At 37.1% G+C, this 23,846-nt stretch overlaps 1 protein-coding gene across 16 annotated transcripts in view; it reads right to left on the bottom strand.

Annotated features, from left to right (window-relative positions):
• GTDC1 (glycosyltransferase like domain containing 1) overlaps positions 1-23,846 on the bottom strand; it is a 463,274-nt gene that overhangs the window by 240,170 nt on the left and 199,258 nt on the right. For 12 of the 16 annotated variants that reach the window (XR_011074149.1, XM_068545171.1, XM_068545174.1 and 9 more), the window contains 2 exons: positions 5,882-6,049; positions 977-1,150 (listed from right to left, as the gene is read on the bottom strand). Coding sequence is in view for 14 of the 16 variants with exons in the window: in XM_068545171.1 (XP_068401272.1) it covers positions 977-1,150; positions 5,882-6,049 (342 nt within the window). In the remaining 2 variants the exon portion in view is untranslated. Of the gene's footprint in view, positions 1-976; positions 1,151-5,881; positions 6,050-22,312; positions 22,380-23,846 lie in introns of those variants that run through there. The other 4 variants (XM_068545176.1, XM_068545184.1, XM_068545177.1 and 1 more) reach the window with 3 other exon arrangements.

Below are 23,846 nucleotides of genomic sequence, written 5' to 3'. Positions count from 1 at the left end.
GCAATATTAACTAGTAAGACACTTAAATCAGTATCAGGGGTGTGGAAGAGTGGGTGTCCCCACAGCAAAATCTGGGTGAACTCAGTAAGTCCAGAACATAGAGACTAACGCTGACCTCCTGCATAGCATATGTGGATATTAAATTGTCTCCTGCCTTCATTTCAAGGAGGGGGAAGAAACAGCTGTCCCTGAACTCTTTTTAAGGACACAGTCAGTTACAAAACAGCAGCATCCCCAGCTAGTATGAGTCCCACTGAAGTAAACTTTCTATTCACAAGGGGAAAATACTCCTGGTGGTAGTAAAAACAATTTTGCTAGGTTTAATCAAAAGTGAAAAGGAATTCTAGAATGTTCCCTTTGAGCCACATCATCCATTGCTAATTCAGGGTGGGCCCAGAGATAAGGGTAATAAAAAATATCCTTAGTGACTGAGAAAAAGAAATGGCAATTAAGTGCATTTGCAACCCAATATAGAAGACCTAACTCTTTACTAAGATAATATAAGTAATAAAAAATGGGAAAAGGGGAAAAAAAATGAAAAAACAGCATGGGAAATGAAAGTAATCTAAGCAGTAAAACTTAACACTGCTTTACTTAGAAGTTACTATTACACGTATAAACCAATGGGCATAAGCTGAATACAAAGGCTGAGACCTATGCTTGACAATGACTTCTGTAGCAAAACAACAAATAAACAAAACAGTAAGTGTCAAAAGCCAAAGCACCTTGCTTTGGCAAACAAATAAATAAGAGAAAAGAAAGGAAGAACTCAGTATCAGAATTAACCATTCAGTGACAGGTTGGACACATGATTATTTAAAATCTTTGTAAATCACAGCATGGCGAAATAGAACTTGATTCTCTAACTAATCATGCTTACGCTGAAAAGTCAAAATTGGCAAGAACATCACCGATTTTTACACATTTGGGGAATAATTTATGACACAATATTGAAAATGGAGTTAAACATACTGACCTGCTCACATCAGGAAACCTGATGGGAAAGTACATAACTTGGCACTTGGGTCTGATGATGCTTTCCAGATCTTTGGGTCTGTGATCAGGAATCAGCTTCATGAATTTTCCAATAGAAGTGAGAAATGACTCCATATTAAAAACCGAGTTGAATACCACCACATCAGCCACGAGGCTGCAAAGGGAAAGGATAAATGCATACGGTGAGCCCACACTTGTTCAGTTATTTTTATAAGCCTAAGACTTTTTTATTAATCAGAATTTATACTGCACCTTGGGTTTGCAAAGAACTCTGCACTTCCTACCAGTATTTATCAAAATGACTCTAGTAGATAAGTTAGTTTCATTAGCATTATATCAAGGGAAGGTAGATTATTGGCATCAGAGAGGAAAGGCAGGAGAGGAATTAAGTCATTTAATGGGATCCTATGACGCTTCAAACCAAAGTATTGGGTTGGCCAAAAAAGTCCGTTTGGTGTTTTCCGTAAGATGGCTCCAGTGGCATTTTAGTTGTCTTTAACTTCATTCGAAATAATTTTGTTGGATTGCATTGTGACAGCTGTCACATCAGCGTGCCTTTAAAAAAAAAAATCAAAATTGGTGAATTTCTGTGTAGCCATTTTAACATTGAAGAGGGGAGAAAAAAAGCAACATTTTCGGCATATTATGCTTTCTTATTTCAAGAAAGGTAAAAACTCAACTGAAACGCAAAAAACAAGAAAAATTTGTGTGGTGTATGGAGAAGGTGCTGTGACTGACTGAACACGTCAAAAGTGGTTTGCAAAATTTCGTGCTGCAGATTTCTCGCTGGACGACGCTCCATGGTCCAGTTGAAGTTGATAGCGATCAAATCGAGACATTAATTAAGAACAATCAATATTACACCATGCAGGAGATAGCTGACATACTCAAAATATCCAAATCAAGCGTTGAAAATCCTTTGCGCCAGCTTGGTTACGTGGATCGGTTTGGTGTTTAGGTTCCACGTAAGTTAAGCGGAAAAAAACCTTCTTGACCGTATTTCTGCATATGATTCTCTACTTAAACGTAAAGAAAACGTTCCGTTTTTAAAACAAATTGTGATGGGCGATGAAAAGTAGATACTGTACAATAATATGCAACAGAAGAGATGGTGGGGCAAGCAAAATGAACCACCACCAACCACACCAAAAGCCAGTCTTCATCCGGAGAAGGTGACGTCGTGTATATGGTGGGATTGGAAGGCGGTCCTCTATTGTGAGCTTTTTCTGGAAAACGAAACGATTAATTCCAACAAGTACTGATCCCAGTTAGACCAAGTGAAAGCAGCACTCGATGAAAAGCATCCAGAATTAGTCAACAGAAAACGCATAATCTTCCATCAGGATAATGCAAGACCACGTTTCTTTGATGACCAGGCAAAAACTGTTACAGCTTGACTAGGATCAAGCTGATTCATCTGCCGAATTCACCAGACATTGCACCTTCGGATTTCCATTTATTTCGGTCTTTACAAAATTCTCTTAATGGAAAAAATTTCAATTCCCTGGAAGACTGTAAAAGGCACCTGCAACAGTTCTATGCTCAAAAAGATAAAAAGCTTTGGGAAGATGGAATTATGAAGCTGCCTGAAAGATGGCAGAAGGTAGTGGAACAAAACAGTGAATACGTTGTTCAACGAAGTTCTTGGTGAAAATGAAAAATGTGTCTTTCGTTTTTACTTTAAAAACCGAAGGAAACTTTTGGCCGACCCAATGTATTTTTCCGCAACGCCAGGAATTTTCAATATTATCACCAAGTACAGGAGGACCTTTTTCTTTGTGGCCCAACTACCCACATTGGGTTTCTATGTTGGTGATGTACTTCGTTTTACACCACAGTACCGAGAACAGAACACTTGCCATACTTTTCACTGCCTTCAAGGAGATTAATCCAGATAAAGCTACTTCATACTAAGAGCATACCTCCATAACATGTGGTTAAAGTCTATTTCTCATTTTAACCCTTGCTTCAAGAAACTGTTACGTTTTTTAAAGTTCTGAGACTACACAGGAAGGATTATATAGAAACTCTACAAATAACTTATTTTTTTATATTAGATTTGGAGTAGTCAGAGAAATAGAAGAAATTGGTGAAAATGGATCCAGAAATCCATACCACTAGGTCCTACTGATTACATAATGTATTATAAAGGACCACAACACCATGGACCTTCAGAATTAAACAAAAGAAATATAATATTGGCTGTTGCTTTCGATGCAAAGGCTGTGATCCTCTCCTTAGTATTTTTTTATTAAAAATAATCTAAAATACATAGAAGGAAATGTAAAAACAAAGTTTATGTGTCATTAATATGTCAGTAGTTTCCAAATTTGCCTATAACATTTCCTTGGAAACCAATGAACACAAATGATAACTATGGGTGAGCTGGACAAACAGGAATATGTACTATGTTCCCTTTATGAATCAAAAAATCATTTTAATAAATCACTGTTTCGTTTTTTAAAATAACCCTCTTTGCTTTAAGCCATGATTCAGTGTCTCAGTGTCACTGGATCTCAATAAAATGCATACAAATGCTTTGATAAGAAGGTATACAAGATCAAATAGAAAAAGCAGTTAGTTTTATTTCACCCTGAAAAGGACATCAAGGAAACTGAAAAGAAGACATGCAAGCCCACAAGACTGTAAAACACAAATGAATAAACAGAGCTTATAGAGCAGGAATACCACAGCAAGTCCTCAGTTTAGTTTAATTCACATTTACTGAGACAGTCAAAGTTTCTATTATCAATACATAGCAGAATGAAAAACTAACAAAAGGAATGTTGACCTGCCACCCCTATCTGCCCCCCACTCCTGCAAAATTGTTTTCCCATACAAGTTTTTTTTTTTTTTTTTTTTAGTTGCAACCTAGTGCAAATTTGGGATTAGCAGTGATTACAACATGGATAATACAAGAGAATGTCACAGAAGTGCTGACACAATATCAAGCAATAAGGAAGCCAATATAATAATATACCAAAAGTTGAAGGATGTTTTACAGCTAGTCTGTTTTCACCATATGTCATATATTGTAATAGTGACCCACAGGTCATAATACGTAGTTATGGCATGTGTTCATCAGTCAGAGGGTTAGTGAAACCTCTATTTAAGGTGAGTGCTTGTGTCAGTCATCTCTGAAGTCCTTAACTGTCACACAGTCAAGAAAGAAACCTGACAGTGCCAACAAAAGCAGAAGTCAGCAAAAAAACTAAAACATTTTAGGAAGCTGGAGTCATACTTTTCAAACTGAATCTGAACAGGACTGCTTTCTGGCACTCTTATTTTTCCTCTGGACGACTGCAAGCCAGTTTTTTTCTCACTAAGAGTCCCACCAATGATCAAGCCCACTTCTTTCTCTCCCAGCTCGTCTATCAGTTTACCCTCTTGAGAAGAGCAATGCTGAAAAATTATATATAAGCTTTTATAGTCTCATTCCCTTTGAGCAAAACAATCTTTTCTGAAACAAAGAGATGAGGCGTAGTGAGCTAAAAATTTTTTTAGCTATCTGCCCTCAAACGGCATTCAACCCAACTACTTATATTCTTAAAACCCCAGTTTATGCCAAATTAAAGTTCCAAGATAGTTTACAGAAGTATTCTTTTTCATGCATTTCCTCTATGATATGAGTGGGTGTAACTTCCATCAACTTTAAAGCCACCCATAAAGGGAAAAATAGACTTAATTTTTTCCCCCAGTTATTTCTCAGGGGTAATAAACACACACTATTTGAGGAAAAGAATGATGCTAGTTCAAGAAACCAAAAGAATATTACAAATGTTTTCCATACTGATAAAGCACAAAATGATTTAATTTTTGTCTTTAAAACATATTTTCCCCCTCTGTTTCAATATAAAATAAAGAATTTTAATTTTATTATGAAATTTTAAAACGGTTGCTTTTTTTATGAGACATTTGATGTGAACAGCTCCACTCTATTTTGATAGCGCTGCTACTTCATTTGAAGCAGCTTGTAAAAATGATTGCAGGAAAACATTTACAAAATGCTCAAAACACAGAAGTATTACCATCTAGCTGTTTTTCTATGTCAGTGAAACTATGGAATATACTTGCAAAAGAGCTGGAATTCTGTTTAAACACATCATCAATCCCAGTTGCTAGTAACTATTAAAAAAGGTGAGTAAACTGAACCCAATCACTGCCAAACTGACTCCCTTTGAGTGTTGCAGTTATGTGGCTGGGATCCAACAGCAAAGCTGTTTCAGAGTTGTTATTAACTTCTTTCATTAACTGAGCTTCCGGAGATACACTTTGTTGAAGTAACAGTAGAGAAGGACCATCACCTTTGAAATGTCATGGTATTTTAAGGCTAGGCAGTTTCAGAAGACTCAAGAGGGGAAAAAAAACCTCCCAAAGATTCCTTTTCCATAGTTTTCTCTTACAAACAATAAGAAAAAAAAAGGACAAAAACCCCTTGCTCCATTATGCTTTAATTTTTGTTTATTCCTCTGTAAATTTCTATTTTGATTTCAGCTGGATACATGCAAAGTAGCTGGTAAATAAAAGTTGACTCACTGCCTTTTTCTAAAAGTATGTCTCACACAGTAGATGATGGAATCAGGGGCTGAAGAAGGTCCCTGTCACCCCTTTGATTCTATTTTGAATGTTGTAGAAAATACAGTTAGATAATTAGTTCAACATTTAGATTGTTACACATATGTATTTTATAAAAGGATTAGCTGTTCTCTTATATGTACCTATTGCAGAGGCACAAGTAATTCCTACCATGGAAGGTATGTTTAAACATTTGCTCCTAATTTAAGGTATTTTTAAAATAAGTGTACAGGAGGTCTCCAGATTTAAAAGCTAACTATAAGGAAAAAGATGGCAAAGGACTAAATATAATGATACAATCTATACCTACCATGAGAGAATTTGGTTGTATCCATATTGGAAATCCCTCTCCTGACATTTCTTGACAGGATATACCAATTGGTTCTCATGGAAGTACAGAATCTTTTTCAATTTCCCAAGGTCAGGCCGAAGGGCAGCCAGTTCAGTCAGGTTAAGCACTGAGCTTGCGAAGAGGATCCTAGGAAACAAGGAAATTAGGGTTACCACCCCGAGCATACTTGAAGTGGGCATCCTGTGCCTTCTCTCCTCTTTCCTCATCCTACCCCAAGGAAAACATATCCCCCATAGGGACACATCAAGAGTTAAGCCTTAATACCATGTAGCAGCATTCTAAGTTTTGATCTCTTAAAATGCAGCTGCTAAGAACTATAAAAGCCCTGAATCTCATTGGTCTTCTCAGCTCAGTTACAGAGAGATGCAAAAAAAAAAAAAAAAAAAAAAAAGCTGGATGGATTTTATTGAAAAAAGCCAAGAAAAGCTCCATCTGAAGGACAAATGGAACAAAGATAAGGCTGACTGGGGAATACTTTGCTTGCCAGTTTCATTACACTTTACTTCTTTATGCAACCAACTACTGAAATTCAATATATGAGCAGGAATGGCACGTGTTCGTGTTATGACATAAACCCTTTTGATTTATGCAATAGACTTATCTAGTGAGGGCTTTTTCTCTTGGCATGTTTTCTTATGCCCCCCTTTTAAATATTCTGCAATATTTGTGGGGGTTTTTAAAAATATTTTCTTCTCGATTACTGGACTGCTGATGGCACCATATGTACACTCTGTAACATCCCTTATATAAAACATAAATTTTGAAAATGAAGAAAGCCTGGTTCCTTGTCTTTGGGGGGAAAAAAGGAAACTGAAAGTCTACCTATCCATGGTTATAAATGAAATAGTGTCTATTTACTCACTCATTCCACAAACATTTATCATAAATGCCTACTAGCTAACAGGGTCAAGCCAGGAAGAACAGAAAAGATGAACAAGACCAGCCTGCAGAATGAATGCTGCCAATAACAGTGGCATGTACAAAGTACTAGAGGAACAAACAGACAACTGTCTGGGACAACCTGGAAATATTTCACTAATGAGGTGGCTAACACGTGTGGACACAAAAGAGGGACAAATTACAGTCCCTGAGCAGCTGAGGACATTTAGATGGCACAATTCTGATGGAATGCCACCTTTATAACATAATATAGCATCATTTGACCCTTACGGCTTTAATTCCCATTCTAAAAAATGAGGTCCAAGAAGGTTAAGGGTTTTTCCTAGAATCACACTGGTAGTAAGTGGCAAAGCAGAGATCCCCAGTCTTCTAAGCCCGAAGTACTATTCATTACACCACAGATATGAATTCGTTGTGGACCACTTACATTGCAAACACATTTTACTGTACTTAATAAATACAAAATAGCATCCTTGTTATTACCATGATTACAACTACTATAAATTCTCCCTTGCTGACAAGCCAAATGGCTAACTTCAGGTGTTTATATGATCTGCAGCACTAGCCTTTCACATAAGAAGAATGATTACATAGTAAGTGCATACATCATAAAAAGGAATTCAAGTGTCTTCTTCATGGGCTAAAAAAGGCACATAAGACCAAAAAGCAGCCACCTCCCTAAACTCACATTGCTGTATTAATGCTATGGTTTATTGCTTTAAGGTAAAAAATCTTATCGAGGAGATGCATTTTTAAAAAGTGTCTATTTGTACTCAACTAAAGCAAATAGAAAATTCATGTTCAGAAAACGTCCTGTATTTTTTCCAAAAATATTCCCACCACCACCACTAAGTATAAGCTTTTCTAAAATTTAGATTGAAAATTCTGAAATATGAAGATATTTGCTTATCTACAAATCTGATCTTTAGTAGAGATAACAATAAAATTTAATCTCAGTCAATCTATATTTTCCTTAAAAGAAAACAGATGGCAACTTGTGGATCAAGTTATTGAGTAATACACCCCCCTCTATTCCCACTCCCCATTCCCAACATACAAACTACTGCAAACAATGACTCATTGTTAATCATTAAGACCTGAGCAAACTCAATGTTTTTCACACACAAGGAAGAAAAACTCATTAACTGCAGCTTCCATCTATTTATTAATTATAAAAAATCGTACCCTTATAATGGAGAAATTTGGTAGACATCAGCTTACCCAAGTGACCAAACTTAATATGAACAATAATGGGCCAAAGGGATATCATGTATCTCCCAATGTGATACACTGAGAAAGACAGAGATCACCAATTCCTGACAAAAATGCTCGATCTGAATTTGGTCGTGAGGAAACAGCCAGACAAATATTCTGCAAAATAAATGGGCTGGATCTCCAAAAAATGTCAAGGTCATAAAAGGAAAAAAATCTAGAGTAAAGGGAAATAAAAAGACCCCCCCAAACAAAATGCAATGTGTGATCCTTGATGGGATACTGAATGGGGAAAAAAAAAACAGCTGTAGAAGATACAAGAACAATAGGGAAACTCTGAATATAAAATTGCAAAGTTTTATCCATCTTAAATTGAAGTGTATTGATTTTACTGCAATTATGTAGGAGAATATCCTCATTCTTAGGAGACACGTGTTGAATTATTAACATGTGAAGCGTAATGATGTCTGCAACTAATTCTTAAATAGTTCGGTCCAAAGGCCACTAATAACAAATATTCAAATATTCATAGATAGAAATAAATGTGCAAAATGTTAACATTTGATTAAATAAATGATATATTGTAACTCACTGATCTAGTCTTGCAAATTTTTAAGTTATACATTTATAAAACTACAAATTTGGGAGGATATTCATTAAATGGCAGTAAGCAGAAGGGAAAAATATGCCACATTCCATAAACAGTAAACCCATCATATATGTATTTCTAGTCAGACTCCAATTGTTCATTTCCTCCAAGAGAACTATCCTCGGGGTGGAACATCTGTAGCAAATGTTTAACTAAAGCAAGCCCTTCACTCTCCTCCTACCACATACCGCCTCTCCTTACCCTATCTACCAGCTGATCCATAATCAAGGAATCCAAATCTAAAATCGAGACTTCCAAATAAAAGCTCTCAAACGAGAGAATGCAATACATTCAGAAGTAAAATGGCAATGATTTTCATAATATTACCCATTTGGGACTGCCCACACCAACACTTCCTTCAGTTTGTTCAATCATTAACAGGAAACTCATTTTATTTTTATAACTAATCTCGAAATAGCGCTCACTACTTCTAAATTGTGGGCATTATCTCCAACATTAGTAAAACATTTCTCTTTGCTTTTTTGCTTGTAAAATCGAAGTTAAATTGGACAATAAGCAACTCCTCAAATATTCAGCTCAATGACACCTAAAAAGAAGTGATGAAGATGCCCACAAAAGAAATGCAGGTAAGATTCATAGGCAATTTTTTTCTTTGCCGTCCTCCATCAATTAAAAAGAAGTGTATAATACAATGAATGACATCACTCAGTCAGCAGCTAATCCCTAGGCTCCCAATGTTCATCTTGCCTCAGGTATTATTTAAGCAATAAATCCTAACAAGGTGAGCTTTACCATCCCACACTGTGTCTCCGGCAGGAAAGGGCACAAGGTGATAGCAAAAACCACTAGGAACAAGATAATTCCTGACAGCTGCTGCTTGAGCACAAGTTAAATTGAACAGTTTATCTCAGCATGAAGATGTTATAAGGTTTTATGTTTAATATTTTTAAATTAACATAAAACCCAGACAAAGCAGTTGGGCAATCTTTCACAAACATGACATACTACAATCACTGTATAAGCTGGATTAGTACTTACTACCATGCTACTACAGAATTAAGCTGTTTTTAGACCACCAAAGAGCTTTAAATTGCAACTTTTGTCTCTGTAAGAGAAACCTATATTTAAAATGTCTGCTAAATTCAAATTAATGGCTACATCATTAGCTTACCATCTCACCAAAAGTATAAGTAAGCTGCTATTATAATCGTCTAACCAAAACAGCTCTGTGCTGTAAAAGTACGTGAATGCCGTTCTAGGTATTTGGGATTGTACGCATATACATGCTTCAAGTATTTTCAATGCACATTATACCTACAATCTGAGTCATATTTGCTGAAGGAATCCAAAATTATTCAACACAATGAACTTCTAGATTTTATTTTTCTTTGATTCAGTTTGAATACACTAGTTGTTTGCCTTTTATCCTATTTTCTTAATATGTCAAATGAGATGTTAAAATATACATCAGCACTGTAGGAGTGTGACTACTATTATCAAGATGCATACTTTTATACCTTAAATGGCATGGAGGGTCAGTGAAATGAGAAACAGAGGACAGGCATTCAATATTCCAACCACCGCCATATACAATCTAGGAGAAAATCCTTCATGGACTAATTATCTCACTCTTGACCCATGAAGTTTTTTCAATCGCCCCCCACCTTCCGAAACCATTTATCACATAATGGGATACAGAACACAGATTTAACACAGATACCAATTTGGGTTGTTATTTATACTTAAATAATTCCCTGCAGGGCTTTCAACAAGCCTTTGACAGAAGAGTGAATGCCATCTTCCAGCTGTGTCACCTTGCTCAATACTTAAATTTCTTGTCTAGATACACGTTGCCCAGCCTCACTCCCTAAGTCTTCCTTCATTCTTTTGTTGCCTATCTTGAGTTCCTGTTCCTTGATATCTACTCCCGGGATTCTAGATCCTGTACTTTCTGTGATACAATATTTTCTGCAAGAAGGAAATGTTCTATATCTGTACCGTCCAATACAGCAGCAACTAGCTACTTATGGCTATCAAGCACTTGCAGTGTAGCTAGTGTAACTGAGGAACTAAATTTTAAATTCAATTTGATTTAAGTTTAAATTAAATAGCCGTAAATTAATGGGAAAGCACAACTCTTGATGGACCAGCTTCCCTTAACCCAACACTCCACCCATCCTACCTGAATGCAATTCCTCACTGAATTGATTTTCTTGTATAGACCCTTGATCTACTTGTGATAATCTAATTTCTAAGTTCCTCCTGAGTTGCTGAATTTCACCTACCAGGGTCTCCAATTCTAGAATGCCAGAATGCTATTTTTTTCCTTCTGATAATTAGAAAACACATGTTCATTACAGAAAATGTTTTAAGTACAAAAATTATAAATTAATTATCATGCACAACCACCCCAAAAGAGATGGCCACTATTTGCATTCTGGCGCTCATTTAGTCAGTATACATTGAGCATCCAATATTTGCAAGGTACTAGGCTAAATAATGGACCTAAAATATAAAACAAAGTAGCTCAGGCAAGAAGAAAATTGGCAGGCTGAGGAACTGAATTAAGGACCAAGGAAGCTGGAGCAACTAATTCAATGAATGGCCAGAGAAGATGCTGAGGAAGTCTATGGGCCTTTGTGAGACATGAAAATAATTTTGAATTTTATGGTAAGAGCAATGGAAAGAGAATGAAGGATTTTAACTAGGGAAATGACAAAGTAATAAATGCATATTGGGTGAATTTACCTTTATTCTTTCACTTTGTAATATGTATAAACTATTGCAATTTTAATTTTTTTTGCTTTTAATGCATGTTTTGCTATGTTAAAAATTATTTCTGAAACATATATTTTAACAGATTTCATGATACGATGTGTCATAATATCATCGACCCGAACATGATTTTTAACTTTTTAGATTCATGATTTTTAGATTGATTTAAATCTATAAAGTTTAAAATTTTTCTTGTATAATCTCTCGTATTTCTATTGTATCTGTTTACGTATTTCATGAGATGTTTTATTATTTTTTTAATATCAGAGAACTTTACTCTGACTGCTGTATGGAAAACAGACCGTAAGGAATCACTTTGCAAGAAGGGAGAAGAGTAGGAAAGAGAAAAGAAATGTCAGTCTCTTGGACTAAAATGATAGCGTTGATGGTGCTGAGAAGCGGTCTGACTGGGTTTTTGCTGATGGTGCTGTCCAGGTTTGCTGATGAACTGGATGTGAGAAGTGAAAGAGGAGTGCTATCCTTTCCTCTGCTGTATCACTTCCAAAGTGTGTTGACAGTGTTTCAATGTAACAGGAGCTCAATGATACATACATGCATACGTCAAAATTACTTCCAAACATTTCAAAAGTCTTCGGCTTAAATATATTTTTTAAATTTATAAAAACCTGTGTAGAAAGTTCTAATATTCATTAATCATTGATATACAAAATTTCATTTTAACTATGCTTTAGATGTCAGCTACTTTATCTTAATTAGAACATTTCTATTGCACGTTTAAATGCTATGGATTTTCAAAAACCTTGAAGAATGTGCATAACCAAATGTTTCCATTTGCTAAAACAATTAAAAATACAAGATGGAAGCATATTTAAAGGAAAAAGAAATGGAGTCATTTAATTTCCTAGGTTCTTGTGGGGGGTAATTTACAGGCTAACACAGTATCCAGCTTCCCAATAGCTGTCCCATGATGTAGCATCAATTAATAGGTCAGTTTTTCCACCATGTAATGTTCCTTTCCTGTGCTTATCATGATAGCTAGGAGAGCACAATGTAAAGAACACTTGTCCAGAAGGCAGGGAATTGAGGTCTGTAGGTAGGACCTGCCATTGAGCAAAATCTCCAACTGGTTTCTTAACATCTATCCACTCTACAGTCATCAACACTCTGACCTGCCTTACAGATGCTTAAGGAGACAAATTACATAACACCTGTGGTGCTTTCTTAGCTACCAGTGCCACTTAAATTCGGGTATCTCTTAAATTACTCAAGCAAGCTCTCAAGTGTTTTAACTCTTGGTATCTGACATAGTATCTAATCCATAAAAGATACTCAGTAATTATGTTTGTAACAAGAAAGGAAGAAAAGGAAGGGAGGAGGGGCCCTATTATTGAAAAAAATCACACATAAACTGAAATTTTTACTGTGTACAGAAACACTTTTTATATATTTTGGGACTAGCATCTGTTAAGAGTATTCTTCTAAGACACAAGGTACCATGAACTATTCAGAACGTTTATAGATATATCTGTTTTACGCCATCTATCAATAAGTCAACAAATCAAAATATTATCAAGTCTCCTGACTTGACAAGCTAAGAAGTGTATCACCCCTGTGCCAAAAGAGCTGACAATATAATTGGCAAAACAAGCCATAAGTAGAGGAAACATTAAATAGCAATAAAAAAGATAAGTAATAGCTCTGTCCTGCACAAGATAGGTAACAAAGCAGTGCAAGGCTGATTATGAATGAAGGCAGAGGCACTAAGCCCTATCCGTTCAGAGGAAGAAGAGAAAACTAAGGGCAGCAGAAAACCAGGAAGTCTCAAGTTTATTGAGGGTAGCAGGGGAGGCCTGGGTCTTGAGGTTTTGGGTCTAGAAGGATCAGTGCTATTTAAATAAGTCAGAGAGGAAGGACAGTTGGCTAAAGTTCAGGGTTTGAATAAAAGGAAGTAAGACTGAAAAGGTGATCTTCCACCAGACCTAGAGGTACCCGAATGCAGGATGAGAAGTTCATACTTTATCTGTTAGCCATATGGGGATCCACTGTACATTTATTATCATACTGGAAAGGCTTTATTTCTTCTTACTATCCTTAATTAACTGAGTTATGAATGCTCACTGGCTAAGAAGAGTGGTAGTAAAATGAGAGGAAAACGAATCAAATAAAGTACCACCATCACTACCACTCTCAAAATAAGGGAAGTTGTTCTATACATAACCAAATATAGATAAAACCAATTCATTTAAAACCACGGCTCTCCATCATCACTTTTTTTGATAATGAGATCCTTAAGTCTCTGTAATATTCTAAAGGAAGACAGGGACCCATGTATTATGCAAGGTTTTTTAAGTATATCTTATTTAATCATCATCCTAAAAGATATGTCCTATTATCCCCATTTTACCAATTAAGAAATTAAAGTATTACAAGAGGTTTGGTGAAGTGCTAAGACAATAGCAGTTACTAAGAGGCAGAGATGAGTTTCAAATCCAAGTTGATGTGGCCACAAAGTCTCTGCTTTTTCAGTTAACTCCACACTGATTTTGAACCATCTAAGATTAGAATGTGACTCACTGTTTCCTGCTAACTGCACTTTTTATTATAGTCTATGTTTGAGAAATAAAAGAATATAAATGGTACAAAGAAGAACTGTACTAACCTGAGCAGTTTTATTTCATCCCTTCATTCATCACATATTTACTGGGAGATTACACTGTTAGACAAATTGCAGAAAGGTGATGATGACCATCAATGCAGGACCTCCTGAAGAAATGCAAACTAAGCAACACCCTAAATAACAGGAAGGAGTCAGCTGACTGAAATAATGAGGAGGAGGGCAGGGGGGATAGAGAGAAATGGCTGATATTAAGAGCAACAGAGGAAATAGAAATGATGATGACTGGGAGGGAGAGGCTAAGGGCGACTCAAGGGTTTCTAGCTTGTGTAATCAGATGGGTAGTAGTAACATTCCTTAACACAAGAGGAGAAAACAAATCAGCAGTTGGAGTAGAGGAGAAATACAGAGACAGATTTTACAAATGTTGAATATAAATGGAGTGTCCAGTAGGTAACTAAAGATAATATATAATAGACCAATGAAAGAAACTGCATTGGAGATTTAATTAAACTAAAGGGCTTGGTCACCAAACATGTCTGTTAAAAATGTGGGTCTGGTTTGTTATATAATTTTACATACTGTGCTACTTGTTTCCGCCATATTTCATTTCATTTTTTTTTTTTTTTTAAACTAGCTTCATTCACTTTATTTTTCTCATAGAAAACTATGTGGTAGCTACAGCTGGAGCCTGGGTCCTCTGCACGGAAACTCTGGTGTGGGTCTTTACAAGATGGTCAGTGAATTCCTGATACGGAGACTTGGTGAACACCACCTCTTTCCAGAGATGAGGAGTGAGATAACTGTAGGTCTCGTTTCCTCCCATTAGAGTATATACTCTTTGATGAGATAAATTGGATCTGCTGTTCTTTTCTTTAGTATCCTATAGTTTCCCTAACATGGCAGTTACCACTCTGGACCTTAAGTTCCTTTATAGCAAGCCCTATATCTTCCTTGTTCATTGTCTTATCGCAGGTGCTCAATAAATGTTTCCAAATAAATGACTGAATGAATGAATGAATCAATCATTCATTCATTACCTCAATGATACTGAGAAAATCAAGCTGGTTGATTCTCTATTTAAAGTGTTCAATACGATAGTTACCTCTACCATTAAAAAACAAGTTGGGAAGCATCCCATGCCCCCCAAAGAAAGCACTTTTCTTACTTCAGCATCCAGTACAATTCTAGGAAGTTTTATTTGATGTCATTTTTTATGGAGCCCATTACTTTTTCCTTAGGGTCCTTAATAATATGTCAGGCACTGTTCTCTACTTCACCATGCTAAAATATCAAGAACTGAAGATACCATCCAAAGAAAAGGAACTCCTGGGGAAAGGTAGGTGTCAACCTGGTATAAAGATCAGGAATGTACAATATCATGATAATAATTCCTGTCATCTTCAGGGATTCATGATTGTCAGCCTTGATGAAGTAAGTCAATTAACATGCAAAGCGCATCTAACTTGCTGAGTGTGCTGGGAACACTTCATATGGTGTTTTATCTCCATAAACTAATATAATTAGTATGTGAAATATTTATAATTCCCCTCATGATTAATCTATTGTAGAAGACTATTCCTTAACAGCAGCATATCATTTTATATTGGAATGTTCTTTGATCTTTAGTTCATGCCACTCCTGAGTCCCTGGAGTTCATTTCTAAATATCATAAAGTTGGGAGAATAAAGACCCAAGGTAATGGATATAGGTCCTTTGTCACTCCAATTCAACCCCACCAGTGTTGTCAAAGATTACAAACATCTAAGGACACACTGACCTGTCAAGCCAGAAGCTACTGCTTAAATAGATACATAAAGCTCAGTTCAGGCACAAGCCTAAGAAACAAACCATAGGCAAGCCCAGAGTTGCTTTTAGATATTATTATCATTTAGGCTTGAATATTAAGGCACAGGAATAGTTAAAATAACCACAACAATGACAACGACAATAATAATATCTGCTACCTGGCGTGTCAACTAAAGCAGTGGTCCCCAACCTTTTTGGCACCAGGGACCGGTTTCATGGAAGACAATTTTTCCACGGACCAGGGTGGCGGCAGGGAGATGGTTTCAGGATGATTCAAGCACGTTACATTTATCGTGCACTTTATTTCTATCATTATTACATCATAATATATAATGAAATAATTGTACAACTCACCATAATGCAGAATCCGTGGGAGCCCTGAGCTTGTTTTCCTGCTACTAGATGGTCCCATCTGGGGGGGATGGGAGACAGTGACACCCGAAGTGTGTTGCTTATGTCCAGTCTACTCTGTAATCTCGTTTTGGTTGCTGTAACTGCAGAAAACCCTGCTTCACAAAGATAGGATGTTGGAAATGGAAGCAGGCTTTTCAGTGCTTTTGTGGCAATCTCAGGATATTCCACCTTGACTTTAATCCAGAATGTATGGAGATCTGAAGTTGTCTCAAACACACTTTTAAGGCCACCGTCATTTGCGACCTCAAGCAGTTGATCCTCTTCTAGCACGAAATAAGTCGATTCACCTGGCTTATTCACAATTGGGTCACGGATCCATTCCTTCCCAGTTTGGGGGTCTTTTGTGGTTGGGAAGTAATGCTCAAACTCTTTTGAAAGCTGAGATAGGCGACCATGCACCAGCTGGGAGAAAGAAGGCCCTGGCTCAGTCTCTTTGAAAATCTCTGCTAATGTTTGAAACATGTCAAAAATCCCAATGTTCACTCACCGCCCCCATAATTCCAGTTTGGCTTTGAATGCAGCCACTTTACCTGCCGACTTGAACACAGCTGTCATTCTCCCCTGAAGTGACAGAGTGAGTTCACTGAGCAGGTCGAATATGTCACACAAGTAAGCAAGTTTTGAGACCCATTCTGTGTCACTGAAATGTGCTGCCAGTGGTGACTGTTTTTCTAGAAGAAATCTCTGGAGTGGCTCTTGTACTCAGAAACTCTGGCCAGTGATCTACCTTTAGAAAGCCATCTCACTTCTGTGTATAAGAGAAGACGTGTGTGCTCTGCATCCATCTCCTACCGAGCTGCGTGAACAGACATGAGTTAAGGGCATGTACTTTAATGTGGTTGATAATTCTAATCGCATCCTGCAAAACGTTGTTAAGTTCAGGTGACATTTTTCGGCTAGCCAGCATTTCTCTGTGGATGACACAGTGCGTGGACTCACATTCAGAAGCGACCTCTTTGAACCGACTAGTGAAACCAGAAAGTCATCCAATCATGGCAGCTGCTCCGTCCGTGCATATACTGATACAAAATGGCCAACTCACTTTTCCTGATATGTAATCATTCAAAGACTTGAATAGTTCTGCAGCTGTGGTGTTGGTTGGCAACAAAAGTGCACATAACATATCCTCATGCACATCCTCCTGAAAAAAACCATATCGCACAAAAACAAGCACCGGTGCCTCATTGTCAACATCGGTAGACTTGTCAACCTGGACTGCGTATCATGGTGACTCATTAAGCCTAACAATTGTGCCTCAATATCCTCCGCTATTTCATCGATTCGTCTAGTTATGGTGCTAGCCAAAAGAGGAACATGTGCCAGCCTCTCCTAAAAGTTCATGACAGTGTCCTTAGCAGCAGGCAGGATCAACTCTGCACCAATAGTAAAGGGCTTCTTAGCTTTAGCCATGAGGTTAGCCACTAAGAATGATGCTCTCAGTGCAGACACATTTGATGACGTGGTGGCCTTCAATAACTGCTTCTGTTCTTCGTATTCACTTTTTTTTCTTTTGGAAAAACTCCAAAGGCTTGTCCTTTAATGCAGGGTGCTTGGTCTCCACGTGGCAAAGTAGTTTTAAAGGTTTCATGGCTTTGTTGGATAGCTGGTCACCACATATTATACAAAGCGGGCTTGGAGAATGTGAATCACCTGTCGCAATGAACCTGTAATTTAAGTATGTCTCTTGGTATTTTCTTTTAAATGCAGCTTTCTTTTTGTTGGCAGTCTTAGAGCCTTCTGTTGTCTCATCATTGGGTCTTTCCCCTTTTCAAATAAGCTCTCCGGTGATGTTTGTTTTTTACTAATTTGGCTAGGGTTACCTTGTGGGCTTACCAAAACTGTGACTGAGACAAGTGCGCAGTGAGGGAAAGCGGCGTGGATGGAAGTGGTAAATAAAATAATGGGCGGACCACACGAGGACTAAAATAAGTGTCGGATTCTGACTTAGAGCCTGCCACCAGATGCAGCTGTACAATTGAAGTACATCAACTCACTTGCCACTATAAAGCCTGCCACCAGATGCAGCTTAATCGTCACTTGCTACTCAATGATAGGGTTTTGATATGATTCTGCAACCAATTGATTTATTATGGTCTCTGTGCAGTCAAACCTCTCTGCTAATGATGATCTGTATTTGTAGCTGCTCCCCAGTGCTAGCATCACAGCCTCAGCTCCACCTCAGATCATCAGGCATTAGATTCTCATAAGGAGCGTGCAACCTAGATCCCTCATATGTGCAGTTCACAGTAGGGTTCACGCTCCTATGAGAATCTAATGCCAACGCTGATCTGATAGGAGGCAGAGCTCAGGCGGTAATGTGAGTGATGGGGAGCGGCTGTAGATACAGATGAAGCTTTGCTCGTTCACCTGCCCCTCACCTCCCGCTGTGAGGCCCAGTTCCAGAGGTTAGGGCCCCCTGAACTAAACTATTCCTGATAACCATAGAGAGAAAGGTGTTTTGTGCCCGAATAACTAATAAGCTAATAAGGAAAAATATGTTAACCTGCTATTTTTACTGAATTACATTTACTGCTAAAATTAACAAGCACAAAAGAAAATGCTTCCTAAATATTCAGTCTTTCTATCATCAGTCATAAAAAGCTAAATTTTTCCATGCTTATGAGTATTTGTTTTAAATTTGCTTCCCAGAGTCCCATATTCTAGTGAGTTGTTCTATCATTTGATTTGTGTCATTTTGTTGTTATGCTTCTCATAGAGATTATTCCTGTGTTTTGATTACTTCTCCTATGTTTGTTTTGGCAAGTCCAAGACAGTTCTTTGAAAGCTTCCCTGAATTTGGTGCTTAATATGCCATTTGAAGAAATACCTCCCCACAAATAATTTATTTATTATCACCAATGTTTTGTTATTTTACCCGTCACTTTAATTGTAAGTGTGTCACCAGGTAATTAATTACAAAAGTCAAAGCCAGCAGAGTGCACCGTACACAGTAGGCACTCAAAAAGTGTTTAGGAGAGTGAAACGTTAACTAATGTAGTACATCTGCAATAGAAAAAGAATTTGAAGGTGTGAGTCTCCAGACTGCGTCCCGGCCTTTCATACTTTTATTTTAAAGATGAGACGTTTTATAAACATTAGTTTGCTAATCCTGAGTTTCTTTCTCATCAAGACAACAAGGTGAAAATTCTAAGATTATGTTTCCCAATCTATAGCACAGAAGGGGAAACACTTGAAAGCTACTTTTTTGAAAGATCAAAACTTCCTATTTTAACAGAGTAAAATGAAAATTATAAATTTTTCTACATGCATGCTAAGTTTCACAAATAAAAATTTTTTTAATATGCTTCCCTTGACCACAGCTTAAATAATTGCCCTCTTTTTTTTTTTTTTTTTTTTTTAGTTTATTTGGTTGCTCCAGGTCTTAGTTGCAGCATGTGGGATCTTTAGTTGCGGCATGCGTGTGGGATCTAGTTCCCTGACCACGGATTGGACTGAGGTCCCCTGCATTGGGAGCACAGAGTCTTAACCGCTGGACCACCAGGGAAGTAACTAATATATACACAGGTACAGGGGAAAAGAAAAACAGATGAAAAGTAGAAAATGCTATATAAACAATATTGTTAAGATTATCTAAAAACGAAGTATTGAGGTCATTCAACACAATCTACTTGACATGGTAACTTTCTGAGATGCGTCTCTTGGTCTCACCTACTATATTACACTGTATGTGAGATCAAATACTACAGCTGGAGGAACTCCCAAGGTCACACTTCCTTAACAGGTGACTGAGAAGCACAAAATGAGGTCACCTGCCCTGGGTTAGCCAGTTAGAGGCAAAGCTGGGACCAGGATACTCAGTAATAGAAAGGAAGACACAGGTGCTGCTAGTGAGCCTGTCTCCTAATTCCAATAGTGGGAGCAGTTTCAAGTTAGACACTGAAATGAAAATACTCTCCATTTAAAATGGGGGGGAAAACCCATTCACTGAGGAAAAAAAACAGCTGGAAAAACTTTCTTTGACCATGTTTCGCCCCCTCTCTCCACACAATATAGACAAAAGTACTTGAACGTGCCTATAAATATGCACTAGAGGCTCACTACAGATATCCATCTGAGTCTCAATGTTATTTGAATTTTCCATTGCCTACGACTGAAGCTCACATGCCATAGGTCACAGAAAGTCATCTAAAGCCTCTCTCTGCCATGCAAGACATTTATACCTAAGGCACAGAGTGGAAGCATCCCTTCTGAGTTAGTCCTTTCTTCCCTTTCCTCTACTTGTGCATAACAGTGGTCTGGGAATGTCAGGAAATACACAGAAGCCATGAGAGAGGCAAGCAGGGAACCTCAGACTTGGTATGGAAAAGCCAGAAAGGCTTTAGGAGGAAACGCTTGAGATGGACATAAAAGATAAGGAGAATTTCCAGTTCAGTATGTATTAAGGACAGGGCTTGGAAAGGGGGGCGATTGTGTGTTTCTATTAATACTGCAGAGAAAAAGGGACCATAAATCCCACATTCCTGGGATTGCCCGGGACCATAAATATCCACATTCTACTCAATTAAGCAAACATTCAGTATATTTTATATATATATATATATATATATATATATATATATATATATATATATAAATGTATATATTTACATGTTTATCATATAGTAGATAAGGGATAAAAAGATAAGCTAGACTTGACATCCTGCTCTTCATCTTTGCATTTTAGCAACTGAGATATAAACAATGGGCTGAAGTTGTATGAGAGTTAAAATCTGATATTTTAAATAACTTTGTTGTAATCCCCAAATTCATATATACTGTTAATATTATTGTCAGGGTGAAGCCAACTCATTGCAAATAAATTTCATGACAAACTGCTCCATTGCTAAGTCCCCAAAGTGAAATACTCTCAGATGGGACATTCTACTAACTTTTTGTAATAACTCCTTGTCTTGAAAAACACTTTCAAAGAAATGTTAGTATTTTACCACTCCATAGGAATCAGTAACAAGGCGAGAGATTCTCCCAAGAATATTCCAACAGTCCTTGAAAAACTAAGACTGTCACAAAACCTGAGCATCTGGCAACTCTGCCACCATGAAGTATCCATATGGAAGAGACCAAAATGTGTCAAAGTACCCAAAATGATTTTGGATAGTGTAGAAGATAGAATAAATAATTCAGTATCGTCAACACTTTCAACAGCAGGTAGTGGATATGCTACCTGCTTCTATAATGTGCCAGAATGTAACATAAGTGTGTGAGGCTGTGTGTGTATGTGTGTGTGAGGAAAAGGCAGGAAGGATATGAGTATACATGCAGCAAAAAACTATTTTTATACAGAAATATTTCTTAGGTAGTTTTCTTTGTAGGGACATCAGATATCTGTAAGTACAGGTTTATAGATACATAGAAGAAAAAAATGGAGTCCATGAAAACTTATTTTTAAGATAAACATAGCAACAAATATATTACTTCAGAGTCAATGAAAATAAATGCATTAGCAACATTATGGTTGAAACTGTATGTGCAAAAAAAGTCAGAAAATCCAAAATTATGGTTCCCTCAGCAACCATAACTGTGTCCTCATGCATATATGAGTATTTTGCATTACTGTAATGATGACACATTTCAGCCTTAATATCAGTTTACGCAATGTGACTGAATTAGGATTCTTTTGGGAACTATAACTTTGAATTTCTGGACTTTTGTGAATGTAAAATCTTAACCATAAAATTACATTAATATAAGGTGGGGTTTCTGCATTTTATTTTCTGGCATTTAAAAAAACAATAAAGACTGAATGGTTGACAACAGTAAAGTAGTAAAAGATTGGTTGATCTGTAATAACACAAAAAGGATTTGATGCATAGCCTAAGACCTTAAAATAGGGATATACAAACTACAAACAAAAAGAAATGTCCCTCTGAAGATTAATCAAAGACAAGAACAGGCAAGACATCTTTCCAAAAGTGAGTTAATTTACTTTTTCTATAAAATGTTAGTTTCTAATTAGAAGGTACTTTCATTCAATTATATTTCAACATGGCTATAAATACCAATGCCTGAAATAATTCTCTCACTACATATTGCTGCATCTTATCAAGAAAAAAATAGTATTAAAATGGCCCCTTACATTTTCAAGAGTGAAGCTGGTGGGAGCCACTTTTCCTTCTTGCATGTGTAACATGGCAGAACATAACCTATAAGATGCAATTATATATTACTGTCACCAACTACCTTTTGACCATGAGACTGAGGCTGATTCAAAATATGGTTCACAAAGAAACAGATACACAATGATTAAGTTAAGCTTAAGAACAAAGTAATTATTTTACATAATACTGAAGTATTATACAACCAGGGAGTAGCTGGGAAATGAATTAAAGAACAGTGACATACATAGTGGGTTCAGGAGAGAAGAGTCAAAATCACATTTGTTCAGGGAAAAGTTACAAACACTTTCATGGAGGTGGTATTTTTCAACTGGCCTCACAGAATCAGTAGTTTTACAACAAAGTGAAGACATTCCAGACAGATAGAGGAGGCTGTGGAAAGATCAGGAGCAAAAGTGGTCAATACTCTGTTGGAGAACAAAGAGTTTGGCTGAAGAGGAGGCTCATGGAGGAGCTACAAAAGGAAAAACTGCAAATGCAGATTAAATATATATTGTAGGGGACCTTGAAGGCAAGGCTGACAAGTCTTAACTGCGATGTACAGGCGGAGGGGTGGGGGGAGACTGAAGTTCATGTGCAAGAAGGCTATGTTTTTAGGAGACAAGAAACAAAAAGCAAAAAAAAAAAAAAAAAAAAACAAAACCAAAAAACAAACACAAACACTACAGCAACAGGATAGAGGACATAGTAGGAGAAGTAAAGACTGAAGGCGGGGGACCAGTTATAAGATTATTATAATAATCCAGACAAGTTGCAATGAAGGCCTGAAGAAATGTGATAACAGTAAGGCCTAAAAGGAGGAGAAGGGATTAAAAGCTGCTTTCAAGATTTTGAGATATAGTGACTGTTGGAAAGATTGTGCCATTCATAAAATACAAACTCAAGGGTTATGTCTGATGCAAGGAAAAGGAATGACTGAGTACTATTAGTAAATCTTAAGTTTAAGGTATCACGTTCCATACAAACAAGCATTCCTGCAAAAAAAAACAGAAGTTAGAAATATGATCCTGAAGATACTGATTACAGCAAGATAAACGATACTATTCTTTATACCTGTGCAATTTACAAACTTGTGCCTCCACTCTTTTTATCCTTATAGGGTTGGGAAGGTTAAGGGCATTTTGTTGTACAAATAAGAAAACTGAGGCTCAGCAAGGATGACTTCTAAACCTCACACAGGTACAAATTAGCAAAGTCAGGCTGGACACACAGATTTTGGAATCTTTAGTATGGAAGTTATTTTGAAATTATAAATAAGATCATCAAAAAAATGTAGAGATAAAAGATAAACGAGTTGTGTGCAGAACCACAGGAAAAAGCTAAGATTACAGAGCAGCAATTGTTCAGGAGCCTAAGACATGACCAGGATGCCTGGTAAAGGGTTCCAGGGCCTGGCACTCAACAGGTACTCAATAAACCTCTATCACACCAACAGCTAAAGAGGAGACAGCACTAAACAGGGTCTTCCTATCTGTGCTAGGTACAAGCAGTAGT

This window comes from Eschrichtius robustus, chromosome 5 (assembly GCF_028021215.1).
Source record: "Eschrichtius robustus isolate mEscRob2 chromosome 5, mEscRob2.pri, whole genome shotgun sequence".
Lineage (NCBI taxonomy): Eukaryota > Metazoa > Chordata > Mammalia > Artiodactyla > Eschrichtiidae > Eschrichtius > Eschrichtius robustus.
The sequence above is the reverse complement of the archived record's forward strand: the minus strand, read 5'-3'. Positions and strand labels throughout refer to the sequence as shown.